The 20859-nt window shown below is 48.5% G+C and overlaps 1 protein-coding gene across 2 annotated transcripts in view; it reads right to left on the bottom strand.

Moving 5' to 3' along the window:
• The window catches only part of LOC119436427 (large proline-rich protein BAG6-like), a 214342-nt gene that overhangs the window by 28692 nt on the left and 164791 nt on the right, over nt 1-20859 (bottom strand). For both annotated transcript variants that reach the window (XM_037703272.2, XM_037703275.2), the window contains 2 exons: nt 8563-8662; nt 7547-7920 (listed from right to left, as the gene is read on the bottom strand). In XM_037703272.2, coding sequence (XP_037559200.1) covers nt 7547-7920; nt 8563-8662 — 474 coding nt within the window. The remainder of the gene's footprint in view (nt 1-7546; nt 7921-8562; nt 8663-20859) is intronic.

The raw sequence follows: 20859 nt of genomic DNA, 5'->3' as shown, positions 1-20859 counted from the left end.
GTCCTAGCTTATATTAAATTCCTTTCTTAAATTGTCTCTCACCAGGTTTGGTCATTGCTGAGACAAGCATGGTACGTGAATCACATGGTGACGATTGTTTCAGCAAAATAGCACACTGATGTATGCCACAAAAACAGCTACAAATTCAAACAAAAGCCTGCACACTCTTTTCAAAGGAGCCACTTGCCCTGTCAGCGAGATGATGTCGCACATAATGGTGCTTCCATGTCACACACATGGCACCTGCAGTGCACAAACAACTAGCAGCAGTGTGAACAACTCTGGCATTGCCGTGAAATGAAGAACACACAGAACTACCTCTGTAAATGCGCTCTCTAGCAAAACAGAAAAAACAGAAAAAAAAGGGGGGTGGGAACAATAGAAAGATCAGGAAAGTCAGGAAAGAGAAGTCAGGAAAGAAATGCCACTTGGAAGCGCTGCTCGCGGGGAGAAAGGGCCTATACTGCAAGCAGGGTAGCTTGCCCCCTTGAATATTTCATTTGCTTCTACCTCGGCTACAACTGAACCATGTTTAAGAATTCTTGTAGCAGAGTGCTCCCTAAATGGCACTGTATAACTTCTATTGTACAGCTGAGACCACTTAAACATAACTGCTTATAGAGCAGGAACCGCTATAACGCAGTCTTAAGTGACTCCCATTTACCTTCTGATAGAACTCCACGTATATGCATACTGCTTATAGTGCAGCCATGCGAGATGAAATACCGGTTATAATGAGGCTACCAGAAAATCCCGCAGGCAAGTGAGGCAGCGAGGCAGCAAGTTTGCTCCTCAATGAGGTGTGCCGGCCGAGTGGAGTGACCAGGGAGAATGTGAAGGAGGAGGAGGAGACACAGAGCAAACGAAAAATGAATTAGGCAGGCAGCCTAAGCCACTTGGGCGACAAAGAAGCCTTTGCTCCAGCGGCAGCGCATGCTTGGCTCCGAACGCATGTGTGTTGTCGCTCTTTGGCTCTTCAGTTTGTGTATGGAAAGTAAATACAGTGTAGACCGCTTATAACGCAAGTCACCAGAGTCGCGAATATCCGCACTATAACAAAACAACGATTTTATTGTGAGAGCAATTATATGGACACTCCAGGCCCATTTCTGTTGTCGCTGTTGCCTTGAGGTTCCGTATAAAGTCCAAGAGCAATAAAATCGCCGCCGCGCACTGTATGCTGTATGTGCAAGTGAAAGCATGCGAGGGTGAGCCGGCGATCGTGGCTCAATCTCGCGCACGCAAGGGAGGAAAGTGGGAAGGAAGCTCGCCGTGTTTCGTCGCGAGCAAGGCTCTGGCGGGAGGGTAGCGAGGAGGGGGGTCTATTCAGGGCGGCCACTGTATCTAGAAAGCCATCTGCAACGGATGTACAGTCTGCCGTGCGCTGTGTTCTCGTGGCTCCTGTAGGAGGGCAGTGAGGAGGGGAGGGGGTCTATTCCGGGCAGCCTTTCATGCCCGCTGAATCTTGAAGGCCATCTGCGACAGAGGCACAGTCCTATGCGCTGTGTTTTCGTGGCTTAGTTTGCGTTGATGCGCGACGCAGCATGAAGGTCAATTCGCTCGCTGCTGCTGTCGCGCTTCCTCACTCCAGCATTTTGACAGCGAGTTTCCACAGTCAACGAGTGAGATGTGTTGTTTGCTTGTGCGCGCATGACACCATGCTTGTTACTGCGCAGAGAGCCACAGCAGCAGACAGGCTTTCGCACGCACCCGCCATTGTGTCATTCTACCAGCTCCGTGCGAGGAATGCTGGGATGCGTGGCCAGTGCGGCATGGCGTGGCGGGCGAAAAATAGGAACGGAGCTATTCACACGCCAGAAACGTTGGAACGTGCCCGACGGCGCCAGACACGTCGGTTGAATCATGTCGTTTGAGTATAGATGCCGGTTGTTCGCCACCATAACGTCGCAAAGCTCGACGCGTGTGCGTTACGTCGGAGTATATACCTGCGTCTTGAGGGAAGCATTCGCAGTCTTGGTTGACTGCCGAACTTCCAGGCAGCTGCACTGTAACTGGTATTTTGCTTCCCGCAACTGCACTATAAGCGATAGGCGTATACATCAAGTGCTATGGGGAAATTAATGGGAGTCTGAAAAGACCGCATTATATCCGGTCCTGCACTATACAGTAAAAGCTCGATGATACGATCACGGCTAATACGAATTTCCGGATGATACGAATTTTTCTGTGGTCCCGGCCGAGCCCCAATACTTTGCAACGTGCTAGAGAACGGTTGTTACGAATCGATTTCCGGCCTGCGTCGGTTGATACGAATAAACGCCACCCCCACCGATGGCCGCGAAAGAGAACAGCGCGCAGTCACGCGCTTTCTCCCGTTCTTTTGGTGCGGAGGCGCGGACGCGGCGCCGGACAGCGCGGACTCCGCGACTGGGTGCGAAGAGTTTGAAGCGGTGGCGCTTTTGTACTTTTCCTCCTTTTCGGCGGCCGCCCATCGGACGGAGTGGCTTCTGTGCTTCGGGCCGCGTTCTTTGTGTTTGCGCCATTTTACCTAGTCGCAGCGAGCTATGTCTACCGAGATAGGATTGTCTACCGAGATAGGAGGACATTAGAGACTTTTTCTTCAAGAAATAAATGCTTTTTACGTACATGTGCCTGAGTGAGTTCACCTCTGACTCTTTAATTTAGCTACAGTCGAATCTCGTTAATTCGAACACGCTTAATTCGAACATACCGCGCACCGACAATGCTCTTAGCAGCGCACCAAATCACGCGGCGGCGCCTCCGACCGGCATTGCTCCGACACCGCCGTAGAGCAAAAGCTCAGGAGAGACCCCTCAATGCCGCGCGCGAAGTAACGGGGAAAAAAAAAAAAAAAAAAGAACCCGCGGCGGAAATTTCACCCTCTCTCAAATTGCAAGGTCGCCGTTTCTGCATCGCGCCGGAACAAGCGTGTACGTACGTGCCGACTAGTGTGTTCAAGACAACCGTATTCTAGCACACACTAGTGCCGACGTCTCAGCCACGCGGATAAAATGGCAGTGAACCCTTCTCCTCTATGCTTCCTCTATTTTCTAGTCGCATGTTGACCTTGCACGCTGCGGCAGCAGCGCAGAGGGAAGCAGCGGCGGAGGCGCAGTCGGGCCAACGAAACTGCCCACGCCCGCACACGCTCGCTTCCCGATAACGGCAGAAAACGAAACTTCAGGGAGCGGCTAAAATAAGCTGGCGCCAGCACGGCGGCGGGCGCGCACGGAGTAGTAGTAGTAAGTGGTTCGTGTGGAAAGGGAAATGTTGGCGCTATCTTCTGCAGCCCTTGAGGCAGCACGGCTCAGCACCAGTCGAAGGTGAGAAAGCTACGAGGGAGTTGAGAGGGAGGGAGGGCGAGGGGAGCCCCAGAAGCGGCGGAGTTGACGCGGCCAAATCCGCTTCCCTGCCGCCCTCCTCCCTCACCTTCGACGGTCTCCGCGCGCACCCGTGTGCCGGCGCCGCCCGCTCCCTGAAGCTTCGTTTTCTGCCGTTATCGGGAAGCGACCGTTAGCCGGCCTGGGCAGTTTCGTGGCCCGCGCTTGCTCGCCGCGATATTTCACGACTCGCACCGTTCGTGCATCGTGCTATGGTGCACGAATACTTCAAAAATACGTCCTTTTAATTCGAACAAATTTTCGGGCCCCTTCGAGTTCGAATTATCGAGATTCGACTGTAGTTTAAATTGTTTCGATGATACGAATTTCGGCTAATACGAATATTTTTCGTGACCCTGTGAGATTCGTATCATCGAGCATTCACTGTAATCGGTTACAGTATAAGTGGTCTATACTGTAGTGTTTTAACTCAAGTTTTGCAGAAAATTTGTTCCGAAAATTTTGCTGCGTGCTGTGCTTTATGAAAAAACCCATTTGAAATTTTGTGACGGCTGAGGCCATGGGTGCGTTTCGCATTCGCCTGGCGCTAAGTGCAGATATCCCACGTGCGACCTTGATTTCGCAGCCCCTAAGCTGAGTCTCGCAAATTCAGTTCAGAGCTTTTAGGTTTTAAGAGGGGACGTGGCTTTGAAAATCAACTTCCTGATTTCTTCATTGATTTTGATGAAAATTGGCACAAATGTTTAGAATGTCTCCCTGATACTTCCATAAAAGTTTCAGAGTGATACCTTGAGAACATTTTATTGAGCAGAATTTTTCTCTTGAACTTTCTGGAGGGCCTGGGGAGCTTAAAAAACATGATGGAAGGCTTGTTGAGTATTGACTGCATAGCTCAATGCGTGCTGAAGGTCGTGACAGTCTTACTTTTTTTTTTTTCGCAACACAAATTTTTTAGATAGTCATTTTTCAAGTTACCTTCGCACCAAGCACACTTTCGGGGTGAACGAATAGCCATGCCATAAATTTATAAATAGTCAAGATGAAAATGCAAGACTGTCTCGACCTGCACTGTAGTCCAAGGAATGTGACAAAAAAAACAATCAAAATAGGCTAAACGGTAACGAAGAAATCAGCTCCAGAAACTGAGCAGAAAGGCGAAAAAACAGTTTTGAGAAAACGGCTCTCAAAGTTTCACCTTCTCTTCAGTTCTCTAAAACGCACCAAATTTGTAATCTTTGATGTGTTTTGTGATGTGGGGCTTCTTGGACATGTGGCCTCTGATCTCATGCGCATTCATTCTGGCTTTTTCATGTTTGTATGGCATTCTTTACTGCTGCTCTACAAAGAGCATGGTGCCTGGGTTTCAAACCAAGTGAGGTGCAGAACTATGTGGGCATAAATATACAGTAGTTCTAGCGTTGTACCTGCAGACTGCCTCATTGATAGCAGTCTCTAGTACAGTCAGTGAGGCATTGTTTTCTTTTGGTAGAATAGACGATGTTACTGAATGAAGGCTCTCAGCAGCGTTTTGGATCATCTTCCATTGACAATAGCTAAGGATGTAAGGAGAGCCACTGATAGATAGGCAGCAATGCAGCTGCTAGGTGCTTTCCAGCCTGTGCTTTTGTATCATGCCTCACTTCTGCAGCCAGGTGTTTGTGCCAGCCCAAGTGGCCTAGTGAACAGAGCTCATGCTGAGGTTCTCTTTATGAAGGGGTGGTATGATAGGTATTGGTACGAGATATCGTGGCAATACGATAATGGAGTCGGCGCGCGATGTGCTAAGTCGCGGGTCTGAGGTGCCGATGCGCGAAATGCCTGGTCGCGGGTCCAAAGAATAGACGCTCGGTGAGCTCAATCGCGCAGTCCGAGGTGCCGACGCACGAAATGCCTAGTCGCGGGCTCGAGGAGTCGACGCTCGAGGTGCCGATGCGCGAAGTGCCTAGCCGCGGGTCCGAGGAGTCGACACTCGATGAGCGATGTGCTGACGCGCGAAATGCCAAGCCGCGGGCTCGAGGAGTCGATGCTCGATTAGCTTAGTCGCACAGTCCGAGGTGCCGACGCGCGAAATGCCTAACCGCGGGCTCGAGGAGTCGACGCTTGCGGTGTCGACGCGCGAAGTGCGTAGCCGCGGGTCCGAGGAGTCGACCCTTGTTGAGCAATGTGCAGACGCGCAAAATGCGTAGCCGCGGGCTTGAGGAGTCAACGCTCGATTTGCTTAGTCGCGCAGTCGGAGGCGCCAATGCACGAAATGATTAGGCAAGGATCCGAGAGTCCGCGCGCGATGTGCTTCATCGCCGAGTCGGAGACGCCTACGCGCGAAAGGCTTAGCCGCATGTCCGAGCATTCCGTGCCCGAAGCTCGGTCGCGAAGTCCGCGTCACCGATGCTCGGAATGCTTAGCCGCGGGTCTGAGACGTCCATAAAAAGCGGGATCGGCCACGCTACAGAGCGAGCACCGGACCAATGGCGAACCGCGCTGGAGTCACGTGGCGGGCGCGGCCAATCGGTGGCTCCGGCACGACCTTCAATCATTTGCTTTTTGTGTGCTTGTTTCTGTATGGAGGAGATAGCTGAAGCGGCAGATTTGAAGACGGAGAAATGGGCTTTCTAACGAGACCAAGATGGCGGCGCTTGGCTGCGCCGTTCCGGAGATATCGTGGCTTGAAAAACGCCTTTCTTTCGCTATTTCCACACAATTTTTCGGCACCTTGGCTGATACAACAAAGTTTTTAGAGCACTTCTACTTGGTTTTCAGTGATGATATTTCGGAATCAGATAGAATAAGAGTTACAGAAACTGAAAATGTGATTTTCAAAAAATCTATTTTTTAGCCATTTTTCGCGATGCGAAAGCCGCGTCCCCCCTTAAGTCAACGCGCAAACTTTCACCGTTCCCACCAGTAAGTGCACATACAAACTTGGTATATAGGCATTCGCTGTAGTTGCCTATAAAGTCCCTAGATGTTCTGCTCTTTTTTAAGTAGCGACATCTACCTCCGTTGGCAGCCATGTTCTTCCTAACCTCCTGAAGCGGCGTACCCGCGTAGATTGCATCCTACCGTCAACGGCCGCATCTGCGCCGCATGAGTCAAATATAAGTCTCAGGCATGGGGCCAGACAGTCAAATACGAACCCAAAAGCGGCTTAGTACTTCACTGTCGAGGCCGACCGCGAAAGTTGTCTTTACGGCGACACCTGCCGTGTTTCTAGCTGCGCTCGCGCCGACCGCAGAAAATCCTTCGCACAAGGAAAAGACAAAAAGATAAATGCGCACAGAAACACTGCACAGTATAATGTGTCTTAAGCCTGACCTCAAGTTAGCTCGCAGCGGCGTGCGAGTGACTGCAGCGGAACAGCGTTAGGAAGAACATGGCTGCCGAAATGAGCGCCGACCAATGAGATTCATCGGCGGTGCTTCAAAGCTTGTCGCTACTTAAAGAAAGCAAAAAATACCTAGGGACTTTCACCGCAGCTGATCGCCCGTAAACCCAAACGCACTCCCCGCGTTGTTCTCTGTTTAGTCCATGAGCGTGATCTCCAATTACTTGTCTACAGGTATGAACACATCAAGGGCGAGCTCCAAGAGACGGCATGCTACTCGAAACCCTCGCCAGCTAGGCCAAACAACATTGCAGTGTCGGTAGCCTGTGACCAAAATTGCGGCTGTATGGCACTTGGAAAATGGAGCAACCACCTTGACAACAAAAATGAGAGCACGGGTGGCAAGTGCAACACTTGAATGATGGCAACTTGGATTGTGGTTGCCGTGTTTTCAACATTGCGCATCACTCCAAGAAATCGAACGAGGCACCGTACAGCGTGCGAAATTTTGGTCGCCGTTCTATATTAGTTCTATGAAGTTAGTGGTGATGCCACAGGGAGTTAAATATAATCAAGCAGGTCTAAAAAATTATGTTGGTTACTTACTTTCTTCCATCTTTTTTTTTTCCTGTGTTATTTTCTCTGCTTGATGCACAGACTGCGGGTCCTCGGACAGTAAACTTCAGCATTTGTAAATTTAAATGAATGCAGACATCCTGGTCACATGCTTCAATTCACGGATACTTGCGGCTGCTTGGGCTACCTGTTTTGCTTTGTTTGTTTTCGTTATAGTGCGGAAATCCGCGACTCCGGCAACTTACATATTAAGTGGTCTAAGCTTTATAACCAAAATTTCTGATGGGGACTGAAGAGGGGCCCCCCGTAAGCGAAAGATGCTTACTGTGATCTGATGGTCAACATCCATTCTTGGTGCAGTGGTATCATTTTGGTTGGAGATGGCATCAGAAGTGTCCCTTGCTGGAGTGTTGTCACGCTGCACAAGATATTTTGAAGCAATGGCAGCAGTAGCAGCCTGGGAAAATGTCAAGCCTTCAAAAACTCTTTTCCAGAAGGCGCCCACCCAGCCGCAAAAGAAAACACGGGTTTTGCAGCTTAGATTCCGGCTCAGCCCCGACAAGATGGGATCCACCCGGGCACGGAAGATTGTATTCAGGGACTCAGCACCATCCTCAAAGCAAGACGATGCCAGGGCCACCAGGTCACTGAGTGCCACTTGGATGATAGAAAGCAATTCTTGGCCAAAATTTTCACTGCCTGAAAAGAGGTAAGAGGAACAGCATGTGAATGGTGCTTGTGGGAATAAAAGAGCCTTTATGCACTTCCTTAAACTGTCTGCATGTGCTAGCGCTTTGGCTTGTTTGTTTGTCCAGCTCAGTGATGCAGTGACTACTGTGCCTGGACCTCAGATGCTCACTGCCTAATGAAAGTGGCACGACACTGTCATTGGGCACTATCACTGAGAATATATGCTGGAAAAAGTTAAAAGTGACCAGCGGCTGTCCTACGCGGTTTTATGACAGTGAATGAACGAATTGACCAACTAGAATGCATTCAGTAGTAAACAGCTTTAGGGCACTTTTTTTGCCACTTCTTTTTTTACCTCAAGGCAAGGGGTAAGCCTATATTCTGGTTCAAGCTACATTCAGATTTATACACTGAGTAGCTACTTGCTGTCATTTGTATGAAGCTTTTCAACCATGAGTAAACTTAGCCATGGTTAGAATGCTTTGTACTTGTGGCCCTTGGATTGACTTATGCTGCTGCTTAGATACTATTCCTCAAATGAAGCTCTACTGGCTGAATACCTTTAACGGAGCCCATACCAGGCAATCCTCAATGACAGCGATTAGGGGCGTAACAAACAAAATAGCGGTAAAGAGGAATACACAGGCTTACTTGGCCCAAGAATGTGCAGAAGAACTGCATGCAGCCTTTCACTCAAAAATCCATTGATGGTAGCTTGCACATCCACGTTAGGCCTCACATTGCCTTTTGCCTTAAAAAAAAGGGGGGGGGGGGGGAATATAAGAACATACACTCAGTTGTCTGCATAATCATGAATGCATGCATTATCATTAATTCTGCATTTAAAGGGGTACTGCAACACTTTTTTAAGGCCACCATTTTTGCCCTAAACCTTTTCTTAGCATGTCAGAGAACTAAGAGCAAAAAAGAATTACGATAATTAATGCAGACAAACCCAAGTTATCTTTCAAAATGCAAGCAAAATGTGAATAACCCTTGGCTTGAATTTCTGCAGCTCTGGATGCCACATTTCACTCTACCATGACGTCGTAGTGTGCCGCCAATAGCCACAGAGCACTGATATGTAAAAAAAGTTGTGTGCTATGGTTGCCACGCCTGCTCAGCTTGTTGATGGTGTTCCCATGGCCACCACGATCAGTCGCCGTACAGTCCAATCTTAGAGGCCATTGCGTTAACTCTATGGTTACGATAGCTTCCGTGAGGTGGCTGTTGGCACGCCATGTGCTTGGCATGTTGATGCATCGTTCCCATGGTTGTAGCACCTTGCTTCATGGCTGTGTGGTAATTAACTCTTTCGTTACTGCACCTATAGGAATCTTTTCCGAATGTGAAAGAAGCCCACGAATACATGCAAAGTGCCTCTTGATTGACAGCTTTTCTATGCATTGTTAAACATTTCTGTTGGAACTGTACCGCGCTTCAGTGCTTTGGAACTTCTTGTGTGCCCTCCTTTTACAATGACCGGGTTTGAAGTGTTCGCTAACGGTACAGCGCTTTTGAAAATGTTTGCTTTATCTGGACGCAGTTTCAATAGGCAGGGTTGGAAAATCATGTGCCGTGAAATGTGGTCACTATAACCGTTAGATTGTTACAGTGGAATCTCGTTGATACGATTCAGCATAATACACTATTCGGGATAATACGTTTCTCTTTATTTTCCCAATAATACAATTTGGTTGAATAACACGTTGGATGACACGATTTTCGGATGATATTTTATTTTCTGGTTCCCGTGAAGATCGTATCAACGAGATTCCACTGTATATCTGGGATCGTTATAAGTGGGTTTGACTTGTAGTGGTACGGTGACTTGCAATCGGCCATTTTATGGACGCTGGCTGCCCTGCCAACAGCAAGATTTACCTGTCTGCGAAAAAAGATGTGTTCAAGCAATATTTCTGCCACTACGGCCAGCTCCCCGCTGTGCTGGTCGGCCCGAGCGCATCACCGAAGACAATAACACTGGCTAAAATGAATTTTTCACCCAAAATAATGGTTGTTAGGACATAATCGAAGACAATAACACTGGCTAAAATGAATTTTTCACCCAAAATAATGGTTGTTAGAACAAATTATGTCCTAATTTTATCTTTCATGAGAAGCGACGGACACGATCAAAACTCTAGCATGAATGAGAGCTTCGATCCGAGGCAAGTTCAACTCAAAACCTGCATTCAGTTGCTGTTGCACTGCATGTGATATGGCTTAATTGCATCATGTGCTTCACAGCCATGGCGCCACAAACAGCAGTCTATCTTCCTTTTAGTGCAAATTGCTATGCTTAAAAGGCAAAGTGTGATAAAAATGATGCATTTTGTGATTGTTGGTGGTTGTTTTTGAAGCTCCATCTGCTGTGACTTTGAAGCAAAGCGGGTTAGGCCTAGTAGCACCCTCAGCACCAAGTTGACAATGGTGGACACATGACTGTCCTGAAAAGTCACCATTCGGCAGGGTGTCACGTGGCACACCATTGCAGGTAGCTTGCCGCAAGTCATCATCATGATCATCAGTCTATATTTATGTCCACTGCAGGACAAAGGCCTCTTCCCACGATCTCCAATTACCCCCGTCTTGCGTTAGCCAATTCCAACTTGCGCCTGTTAATTTCATAACTTTATCACCTCACCTAGTTTTCTGCCGTCTGCGACTGCGCTTCCCTTCTCTTGGTATCCATTCTGTAACTCTAGTGGTCCATCGGTTGTCCATCCTACGCATTACATGGCCTGCTCAGCTCCATTTTTTCCGCTTATTGTCAACTAGAATATTGGATATCCCTGTTTGCTGTCTGATCCACACTGCTCGCTTTCCGTCCCTTAAAGTTAGGCCTAACATTTTTCGTTCCATCGCTCCTTGTGCAGTCCATAACTTGTTCTCGAGCTTTCTTGTTAACCTCCAAGTTTCTGCCACATATGTTAGCACCTGTCAAATGCAATGATTGTACACTTTTCTTTGATTACAGTGGTAAGCTCGCAGTCATGATTTGGTAATGCCTGCCGTATGGACTCCAAACCAATTTTTATTCTGTAAATTTCCTTCTCATGATCAGGGCCCCTCGTGAGTAATTGGCCCCGATAAACATATTCCTTTGCAGACCCTAGAGGCTGACTGGCGATCGTGAATTATTGTTGCCTTGCCAGGCTATTGAGCTTGCCACTAGTTCTTCCTTAAAATAAAGTGTCTTTTCGCATTTTCTGCAAGTGGCCGGAAGAAGTTGCATGCAGTGCAGTGCTGCAGCAAAGCGAGTCCTAAACGTTTCATCTTGCGAAGTTTGCCCACAATTTTGTCCGTTATGGCCAATAATGCCGAAATGGCAAGATATTGCCACCAGCACTGTTGTTCCAGTCCATGTCCGAGTATCATAGTAGTACATTAACATAAACACAGTGCAATTTGATTAATTCAAACGACAAGGTAATTGGGAATTTATTTTCATAATGTTACGGTTAAGGTTGAACTGGCCTTATTTAAAGGACGAGGTTGATGGTGAAGTAAAGATGGCGTCCATAGGCTGCGCCAGCTAACGTCTTCCTCCTCTTCTTGCCGGCTTATGCCGTAGCAATCCCTGGTTGCCAGACGAAGCCCGCTGGGCAAGTCCAACTCACGTGGAAAGAGTAGGGTGAAACCGCTTAAGATGAGCAACATGTACTAACTGGGTCCGGCTAGACCGACGACCACCTGACGTCAAGCGTGCCACCACGTACGTCGAGTCACTCAAGCTATCTACAATGACGAATGGGCTCGTGTACTGGGGTTTCGCATAAGCCACGTTTACGTTGCGGGGTCCTCAACCACACGTAGTCTCCTTTAGCATATGAGAAAGACTGATGTCGGCTGTCATAGCGCTCTTTCGATCAGTGTTGCGATGCCACAGTATGAATACGAGCAATACGCCGGGCTTCTTTGGCAACAGAGTACTCACTGTGAAAGTCAAACGGTAGTATATTGTCAATGCAGCTTAGCGGTGGATGTGCATAAAGGAGATAAAAAAGACTGTAATCAGTCGTCTCATGCTTTGCAGTATTATAAGCATAGGTGATGAAGGGGAGTTCATCATCCCAGTCTCTGTGATCGGAAGATATGTACATGGCCTGTTATTTCTGTTCGTACGTTCTACAAGCCCATTTGTCTAAGGGTTATTAGGCGTTGAATGGCAGAAGTGCGAACTGCAGAGATGAAGCAGTTCTCTAGGTCGGCAATAAACTGACGACCGTGATCCCTAATGATGACATGGGGGAGAGCATGCCAAAGAATAATGAATCGAAGCAAAAATGCAACGCACGCAGCTGTTGAAGATGGTACGGCCGCCATTTCCGCGTAACGGGTCAGATGGTCGACACATACGATCACCCATCGGTTGTTGTTAGATGATCGGGGAAATGGGCCCAGAAGATCGATACCCACTTGTTCAAATGACAGGCGAGGCGATGGCAGAGGTTGGAGAAGACCCGGCAGAGCAGTCGTAGGGCGCTTGTAGCGTTGACATTGTTCACAACTAGCGACGTAGTGCTTGACTGTGTCCCGCATTCTGGACCAGTAAAAACGCTCCTGTGTCAGGTTCAAAGTTCTGATGTATCCTAGATGGCCAGAGGTCGCATCGTCATGCATGGCTCTCAGTATGTCCGCTCGGAGACTCTGCGGCACCACCAGAAGGAAGCGTGCGCCTTTAGCCGAATACAGTATAGACCACTTATAACGTAACCGCTTATAGTGCAGGACCGGATATAGTGCGGTCTTTTCAGACTCCCGTTAATTTTCCCATAGCACTCCATGTATACACATACCGCTTATAGTGCAGTTGCGGGAAACGAAATACTGGTTACAGTGCGGCTGCCTGGGAGTACGGAAGTCAGCAGAGACGGCTAACGCTCCCCTCAAACGGGCGCCCCAAGGAGTGCTCGAGGAAGAAAGAGAGACGAAGTGGAGAGAAGGGCACGTGGTGCGAACGAACAGCCAGTGAGGTTGAAACCAGAATCTTGAGTGCGAGTCGTGAAATATCACTGCGCGCATAGCGAGCGAGGGCCACGAAACTTCAGGGAGCGGGCGGCGCCGGCATGCGCCGGCACGGCACGGCACGGCGAAGGGCACACGCGGAGACCGTGGAATGTGAGGGAGGAAGGCGGCAGGGAAGCGGTTTTCGCCTCAGCAACTCCGCCGCTTCGGTGGCTCCCCTCGCTCTCCCTCGTAGCTCCCTCACTTTCGACTGTCACCGTGCGCGCCCACCGCCGTGCAGGCGCCGCCGCCCCAGCTGTCCCGGCGCCAGCTCCCCGAAGTTTCGTTTTCTGCCGTTATAGGGAAGCGGGCGTTTGCCGGAGTGGGCAGTTCCGTTGGCCGGCCTGGGACACCGGGCTGGTTCACTCTGCGCCGTAGCCGCAGCGTGCAAGGTCAACACGTGACTAGAAAGAGGAAGCATAAAGGAGAAAGAAGGGTTCACTGCCATTTTCTACACGTCGCTACAGTAGCGTGGCTGAGACATCGGCACGTACACGCATGTTCCGGCGCAATGCAGAATCGGCGACCTTGCCATTTGAGAGAGGGTGAAATTTCTGCCGCATTTTTCTTCTTTTTTTTGTTTCGTTCGCGCGCGACATTGAGGGGTCTCTCTAAGCTTTTACTCTAAGGCGGTGCCGGAGCAATGCCGGTCGGAGGCGCCGCCGCGTGAATTATTTCGAATTCACGAGATTCGACTGTTAATTTAATGCAAACGTTCTAGCCGCATTCCTCGACTGTCGCATACGCGTGGCGGCTCGGTGCAGATGTTTCGCATATGTGCGGGCCTTGAAAATTGTTGCTTTGGTTATAGTGCGGTACCGCTTATAGTGCGGATATTCGCGACTCCAGCGACTTACATTATAAGCGGTCTACACTGTAATTGGTCTTGTAAAGCAGGCCGTCACGGACACAAAATCGACCGGTAGCTCCAGGACGCGATGCAGCTATAAATAGAGTTTCCAAACTCCTATCATTTTCCTGTTCTGCCTTGAAAGTCATCGAGTCTGGGACTGTAGAAGAAATGAGAGTAAAACAGTCATCAAAACTGTCTTCGTCATACTCCCGTCGTCGTCAGAGGAAGGAGGGAGAGACAGTCCGCATCTGTGTGGCGACGCCCAGACTTGTAGGAAATAACGAAGTCATACTCCTGCAGTCGAAGAGTCCAATGTGCCAGTCATCCACTCGGGTCACGGAGATTCACCAACCAGCATAACGTGTGGTGGACAGTAACGATAGTCAACGAGCATCCGTAGATATAGGGCCAAAATTTGTGTACAGCGAAAACAGCTGCCAAGCATTCTTGTTTGGTGACAGTGTAATTGCGTTCCACCTTAGTCAAAGAGCGACTAGCATAAGCCACGTGTTCAGCTTCTTGATGACGTTGCACTAATACGGCACCAATGCCGATGCCGCTCGCATCAGCGTGCACTTCCGTAGGTGTGGATGCATTGAAGTGACGCAATATGGTCCCTAACGTAAGTAAAAATTTTAGCTTGCAGAACCCGTCGCAAGCCGATGTCCAGTTGAAAGGGACGGCTTTTTGGAGAAGACATGTTAGCGGGTACACCACGTCGGCAAATCTTGGGACGAAGCGATGAAAATACGAGCACAGGCCCAAGAAACTCCACAACTCCCGCACTGACTTTGGTGCTTCGAAGGAGCTGACTGCCTCAATCTTCCGTGGATCTGGCCTCGCACCATTTTTGTCGACCAGGGGCGCGATCTTGTACGCGTTCCAAAATGGAACGGAACGCCTCCGTTCCATTTTGGAACGTGTACAAGATCGCGCCCCAGATGCCCAAGTACTAAGGTTTTGGTTTCCCCGAAACGACATTTCTTGGAATTTAAGATCAAGCCGGCTTGTTCGACACAATCCAGAAGAAGACTGATGATTGATGGGTTTTAATGGTGCAAGGGCATCTTTGGCCAAAAAGCGCCAAGTCTATGGATACATTCAATGATTTATAATATAAATACAAAAGTCACAAAAAAATGGTAAGGATGTTGAAGTGTGCTATACAAAGGGGTAAAAATCTCGTAGTGACAAAGGTGTAAAAGGCCTAGCTAAACAATGGTGTTACTGTTATATGAGGCATTTCAACTGTGCATGGGTTATAAAGAGATATCAGTGACTATGAGCGATCACTTGTTATATGTTATATGCTATGTATATGTTATGCAGATTATTCGTAGTTTTCAGTGAGTATAAGCGATAAATATTTGCCTCGAAGCCATCGGCAAAGTACTTTTACCATGCAAAAAAGCTGCGAGACCTCGACGCATTCAATACCTCAGGCTCCTCACGTATGTGATGGAGCATGGTGGTTTGGATTGTAGTACACAGTGTTTAAGAACTGGACGTCGGGGAGGTATTTAAAAACTCTTGACAGTAAACATAGGGTCATGGGATAAAAATAATGCAAGGTGAGACGGTATGTTATCTGTGTAAAGTTCTCTAAAATGCTGTACTCTTGTTTGGTGAAGTTTTGGACATTCAATTAGGATGCGCCGGACAGTGAGTTGTTCTCCACATTTTTCACATATGGGTAGTTGTGCGCCTGTATTTTCAAGTTACCTTCGCACCAAGCACATTTTCGGGGTGAACGAATTGCCACGCCATAAATTTATAAAATGTCAAGATAAAAATGCGAGACTGTCTCGACCTGCACTGTAGTCCAAGGAACGTGACAAAAAAAACAGAATCAAAATAGGCTAAACGGTAACGAAGAAATCAGCTCCAGAAACTGAGCAGAAAGGCGAAAAAACAGTTTTGAGAAAACGGCTCTCAAAGTTGCACCTTCTCTTCAGTTCTCTAAAACGCACCAAAGTTGTAATCTTTGATGTGTTTTGTGACGTGGGGCTTCTTGTACATGTGGCCTCTGGTCTGCTGAGCCTTCGTTCTGCCTTTTTCATGTTTGTATGGCATTCTTTACTGCTGCTCTACAAAGAGCATGGTGCCTGGGTTTCAAACCAAGTGAGGTGCAGAACTACGTGGGCATAAATATACAGTAGTTCTAGCGTTGTATCTGCAGACTGCCTCATTGATAGCAGCCTATAGTGCAGTCAGTGAGGCACTGTTTTCTTTTGGTAGAATCGACCATGTTACTGAATTAAGGCTCTCAACAGCCTTCTGAATCATCTTCCATTGACAATGGCTATATATGGAGGTTAGGAGAGCCACTGATAGATGCAGCACTGCAGCAATGCAGCTGCTAGGTGCTTTCCAACCTGTACTTTTGTATCATGCCTCACTTCTACAGCCAGGTGTCTGTGCCAGCCCAAGTGGCCTAGTGAACAGAGCTCATGATGAGGTTCTCTTTATGAAGGGGTGGCATGATAGGTATTATTACTAGATATCGTGGCATTACGATAACAGAGTCGGCGCGCGATGTGCTAAGTCGCGGGTCGATCCGAGGTGCCGATGTTCGAAATGCCTGGCCGCGGGTCCGCGGAATAGACGCTCGACGAGCTTAGTCGCGCAGTCCGAGGTGCCGATGCGCGAAATGCCTGGTCGCGGGTCCAAACGCTCGGTAAGCTCAATCGCGCAGTCCGAGGTGCCGACGCGCGAAATGCCTAGCCGCGGGTCCGAGGAATAGACACTCGAGGTGTCGACACTCCATGAGCGATGTGCCGACGCGCGAAATGCCTAGCCGCGGCCTCGAGGAGTCGACGCTCGCGGTGCCGACGCGCGAAGTGCGTAGCCGCGGGTCCGAGGAGTCGACACTTGTTGAGCGATGTGCCGACGCGCGATATGCGTAGCCGCGGGCTCGAGGAGTCGACGCTTGATTTGCTTAGTCGAGCAGTCGGAGGCGCCAACGCACGAAATGCCTAGGCAAGGATCCGAGAAGTCCGCGCGCGATGTGCTTCATCGCCGAGTCGGAGACGCCTACGCGCGAGAGGCTTAGCCGCGTGTCCGAGCATTCCGTGCCCGAAGCTCGGTCGCGAAGTCTGCGTCACCGATGCTCGGAATGCTTAGCCGCGGGTCTGAGACGTCCACAAAAAGCGGGATCGGCCACACTACTGCTATGTCCATGTTGCGCCCGCTTTAACACTCGTCGAAATTACGGAAACTGTCCGGAGCTCGCGAGGACACCGCAACAAGCGGAGCAGACGACGCCATCACGGAGCGAGCACCGGACCAATGGCGAACCGCGCTGGAGTCACGTGGCGGGCGCGGCCAATCCGTGGCTCCGGCACGACCTTCAATCATTTGCTTTTTGTGTGCTTGTTTCTGTATGGAGGAGATAGCTGAAGCGGTAGATTTGAAGACGGAGAAATGCGCTTTCCAACGAGACCAAGATGGCGGCGCTCGGCTGCGCCGTTCCGAAGATATCGTGGCTTGAAAAACGCCGTTTTTTCGCGATTTCCGCGCAATTTTTCGGCACCTTGGCTGATACAACAATTTTTTTAGAGCACTTCTACTTGGTTTTCAGTGATGATATTTCGGAATCAGATAGAATAAGAGTTACAGAAACTGAAAATGTGATTTTCAAAAAATCGATTTTTTAGCCATTTTTCGCGATGCGAAAGCCGCGTCCCCCCTTAAGAGGTATATGTGTGTTGCGTATGCGTGTCCTATACGTAGCCTGCACAGTGTGGTTTCTGTTAGTCTTGTGACTTTTTGCTGGAAAAATTTGCCTAGTTGGGGTTTCATTGCGTGTAATTTGTTTTCCGTTTCTTTATCTCATTGGGACTGCCAGTGCTGGCATAGCCGGTTACGGGCATAAGGTTTAATATCTCGACTAGGGACCTCAGTAACTTCAATGTCACCACATAGAGCAGCTTCTCTAGCACTATGATCAGCAGTCTTATTTCCTGCTATGCCGCAATGCCCCGGTACCCAGCATACCACGAGGGAAAGTTCTTAATTGTAAGCGTTATAAATGGATTTTAACAGGCGATTAAAAACAGGGTTGTCTCCCACCTTTCCCGAAGCTAGTGCAGTTACGACACTTAGCGCATCTGTGTAGATAACAGCTTTTTGTATCCTACGCTGTCGTATATGATCCACAGCCAGTCGAATACCACATGCTTCCGCAGTGAATATGCAGCAACTTGTATTAAGAGTTCTTGAAATATTATAGCCGTGACTATGTGCAGCGCATGAGACTGCCTTGTGCGTCTTTGAGGCTTCCGTAAAATAGGACGTTGCGTTGTACTTGTCTTCCAGTGATAGGAAGTGTTGCATAATAGCCTCGCATGGCACATTTTTCTTGTCAAGCGCTTTAAAGGACATGTCACACAGAACTGGGCGGAGGCACCAGGGAGCAATGAGATCACTACGCTCAGTTTCGTGGAGGTCTGAGAAACTAAACCCAAGAGTTTCGGCAACAGTTGTGATAGCGAAAGGGAACAGCTGAGCTAGTGATGGCCTATTGGCGTACAGCTGTTCCGATGTTCGATTATTAATTAGTGTTCTGCAAGGGTGTTCCCTCTGAGCTAACATGTTGAGGGCATATGTAATTCCTAAATTCCTCCGATACTCCAAGGTCCATTGATTGGACTCTGCATAGAGGCTTTGAACAGGGCTAGTCCGAAAAGCACCAGTAGCTAGCCGAATGCCTAAATGGTATATAGGGTCAAGCATCTTTAACATTGTTTTAGATGCTGACTGAAATAGTACTATGCTGCCATAGTCTATCGGGGACCGCACAAGACTATTGAAGAGTGATAGCAGACATTGCGTGTCAGTTCCCTAGGAATAATGAGTAAGGATCTTTACGACGTTCATCGATTTTAGGCATTTTAGTTTTAAATTCTTGATGTGTGGAATAAATGTAAGTTTGCTATCGAAAATGACGCCGAGAAATTTATGATCACTTTTGACCGTCACTTTGTGTCCATATAATTCAATGGATGGATCAGGGTGCAGGCCTTTCTTGTAAATAGTACGCATGTTGCTTCTTCTGTATTAAAGTGGAAACCATTCTCATTTGCCCATTTCGATAGTCTATTTACACTGAACTTGACACTCACATATGGATAAATTGCAAGATTTAAAGCTGACTTGCAAATCATCTACGTAGACCGAGTAGGCGATTGATGGCGGTACAGAAGTTCGAAGAGAATTCATTTTCACAATAAACAGCATACAACTAAGTACACCTCCCTGGGGAACACCGTTTTCTTGCACAAAGATTTGGGAAAGTCTGTTTGCTATCCTCACTCGGAATTTTCGATTGGAGAGGTAGCTCTGTACTACCTGGAGCATGTTTCCGTTTATCCCATAGGCGGTCAAATCTTGCACTATGCCATACCACCATGCTGTGTCGTATGCCTTTTCGAGATCAAAGAATACAGAAAGGCAGTACTGATTATGGATAAAGGCGTCTCGTATGTACGATTCGAGGAGGACCATGTTGTCGGTTGTTGATCTACCTGCACGGAAGCCGGCTTGGAGCGTATCTAGTATACCATTGTATTCCAAAAAGTGTATTCATGATTTTTTCAAACAGTTTGCATAAGCAACTTGTTAAAGCTATCGGCCGATAATTTACAACCATGGAGGAATCCTTGCCTTGTTTGAGGATCCGTATAACGATTGCCTCTTTCCAACTGTTGGGCAAACAGCCAGCATTAAAAATTTTGTTAAAAAGGCCCAGCAAACACTCAAGCGTCTTCTTCGACAGTTTCCTTAGCATGTCGTAACTGATCTGGTCCTTACCTGGAGCTGAAATTTGGCAACTGTTTAGAGCGATGTTTAATTCGTGCATTGATATAGGGCTGTTATAGCCCTCTCGAATTCGTTTATGGCAAAGAAGTGATCTGCGTTCAACCTGTTTTTTGTGTGAAGTGAACTAGAAATACAGTCGAATCTCGTTAATTCGAACACGCTTAATTCTAACTGCCGGTTTATTCAAATTGATGCTGTGGTCCCATCAAAGTTATGTGTATTTAAATAAGTGAAAACGCTCGGTAATTCGAACACAAAAGCATTTGCGACGGTTAATTCCAACCTACCACGGACAGACAATGCTCTCAGCAGCGCGCTAAATAACGCGGCGGAGCCTCCAACCGGCATTGCTCTGACACCGCCATAGAGCAAAAGCTTAGCAGAGACCCCTTAATGCAGCAGCGGAGGCCCAGTCCGGCCAACGAAACTGCCCACGCCGGCAAACGCTTGCTTTACGATAACGACAGAAAACGAAACTTCAGGGAGCGGCTAATCTGCACCTGCCAGCTGTACCGGTGGCGCCGGCATGGCGGCAGACGCGCACGGAGACAGTCGAAGGGGAAGGAGCTGCGAGGGAGCTGAGAGAGAGGGTGAGGGGAGCCACCGAAGCCACTGCCACCGAAGCCACTGCCACCGAAGCGGCGGAGTTGACGAGGCCAAATCCGCTTCCCTGCCGCCCTCCTCCCTCACCTTCGACAGTCTCCACACGCGCGCCCGTCGCCATCCGGCGCCGTCCGCTCCCTGAAGTTTTGTTTGTTGCCATTATCGGGCACCGAGCGTTGGCCGGCGTGGGCGGTTGCACACCGCGATATTTCACGACTCGCACCGTTCGTGTATCGTGCTATGGTGCTCGAATACTTAAAAAATACGTCCTTTATTTAATTCGAACTACTTTTAATTCGAACAAATTTCCGAGCCCCTTCGAGTTTGAATTATCGAGATTCGACTGTATTATCTTTGAACTGTCGCTGCAACTCGAACTCTTATTATGATGGGTGCCTCTTCACCCGGATGAGCATAAAAACAAAAGGCTCACTGAGAGTTGCCAGCATGCCTTTCTTTTGACTGCTCTGCACTGAGGGCGAAATCTAGTCTGTGGATGAGAGTTTTTGCTTACAGTGGAGCACTGCACAGCAGCTAACCTACAAACATTGAAAAAGGTCTGTTCAACAGGCAAATGTGACTAAGCCAAAAATTCCACCCAAATTCAACCCCACATGACCAACACAGACAAAAAGAAAATCTTTAAAAAACTTTAACTGCAA

The sequence above is a fragment of the Dermacentor silvarum genome, chromosome 1, assembly GCF_013339745.2.
Source record: "Dermacentor silvarum isolate Dsil-2018 chromosome 1, BIME_Dsil_1.4, whole genome shotgun sequence".
NCBI classification, from domain to species: domain Eukaryota; kingdom Metazoa; phylum Arthropoda; class Arachnida; order Ixodida; family Ixodidae; genus Dermacentor; species Dermacentor silvarum.
This window is presented reverse-complemented; position numbering and strand designations above follow the sequence as displayed.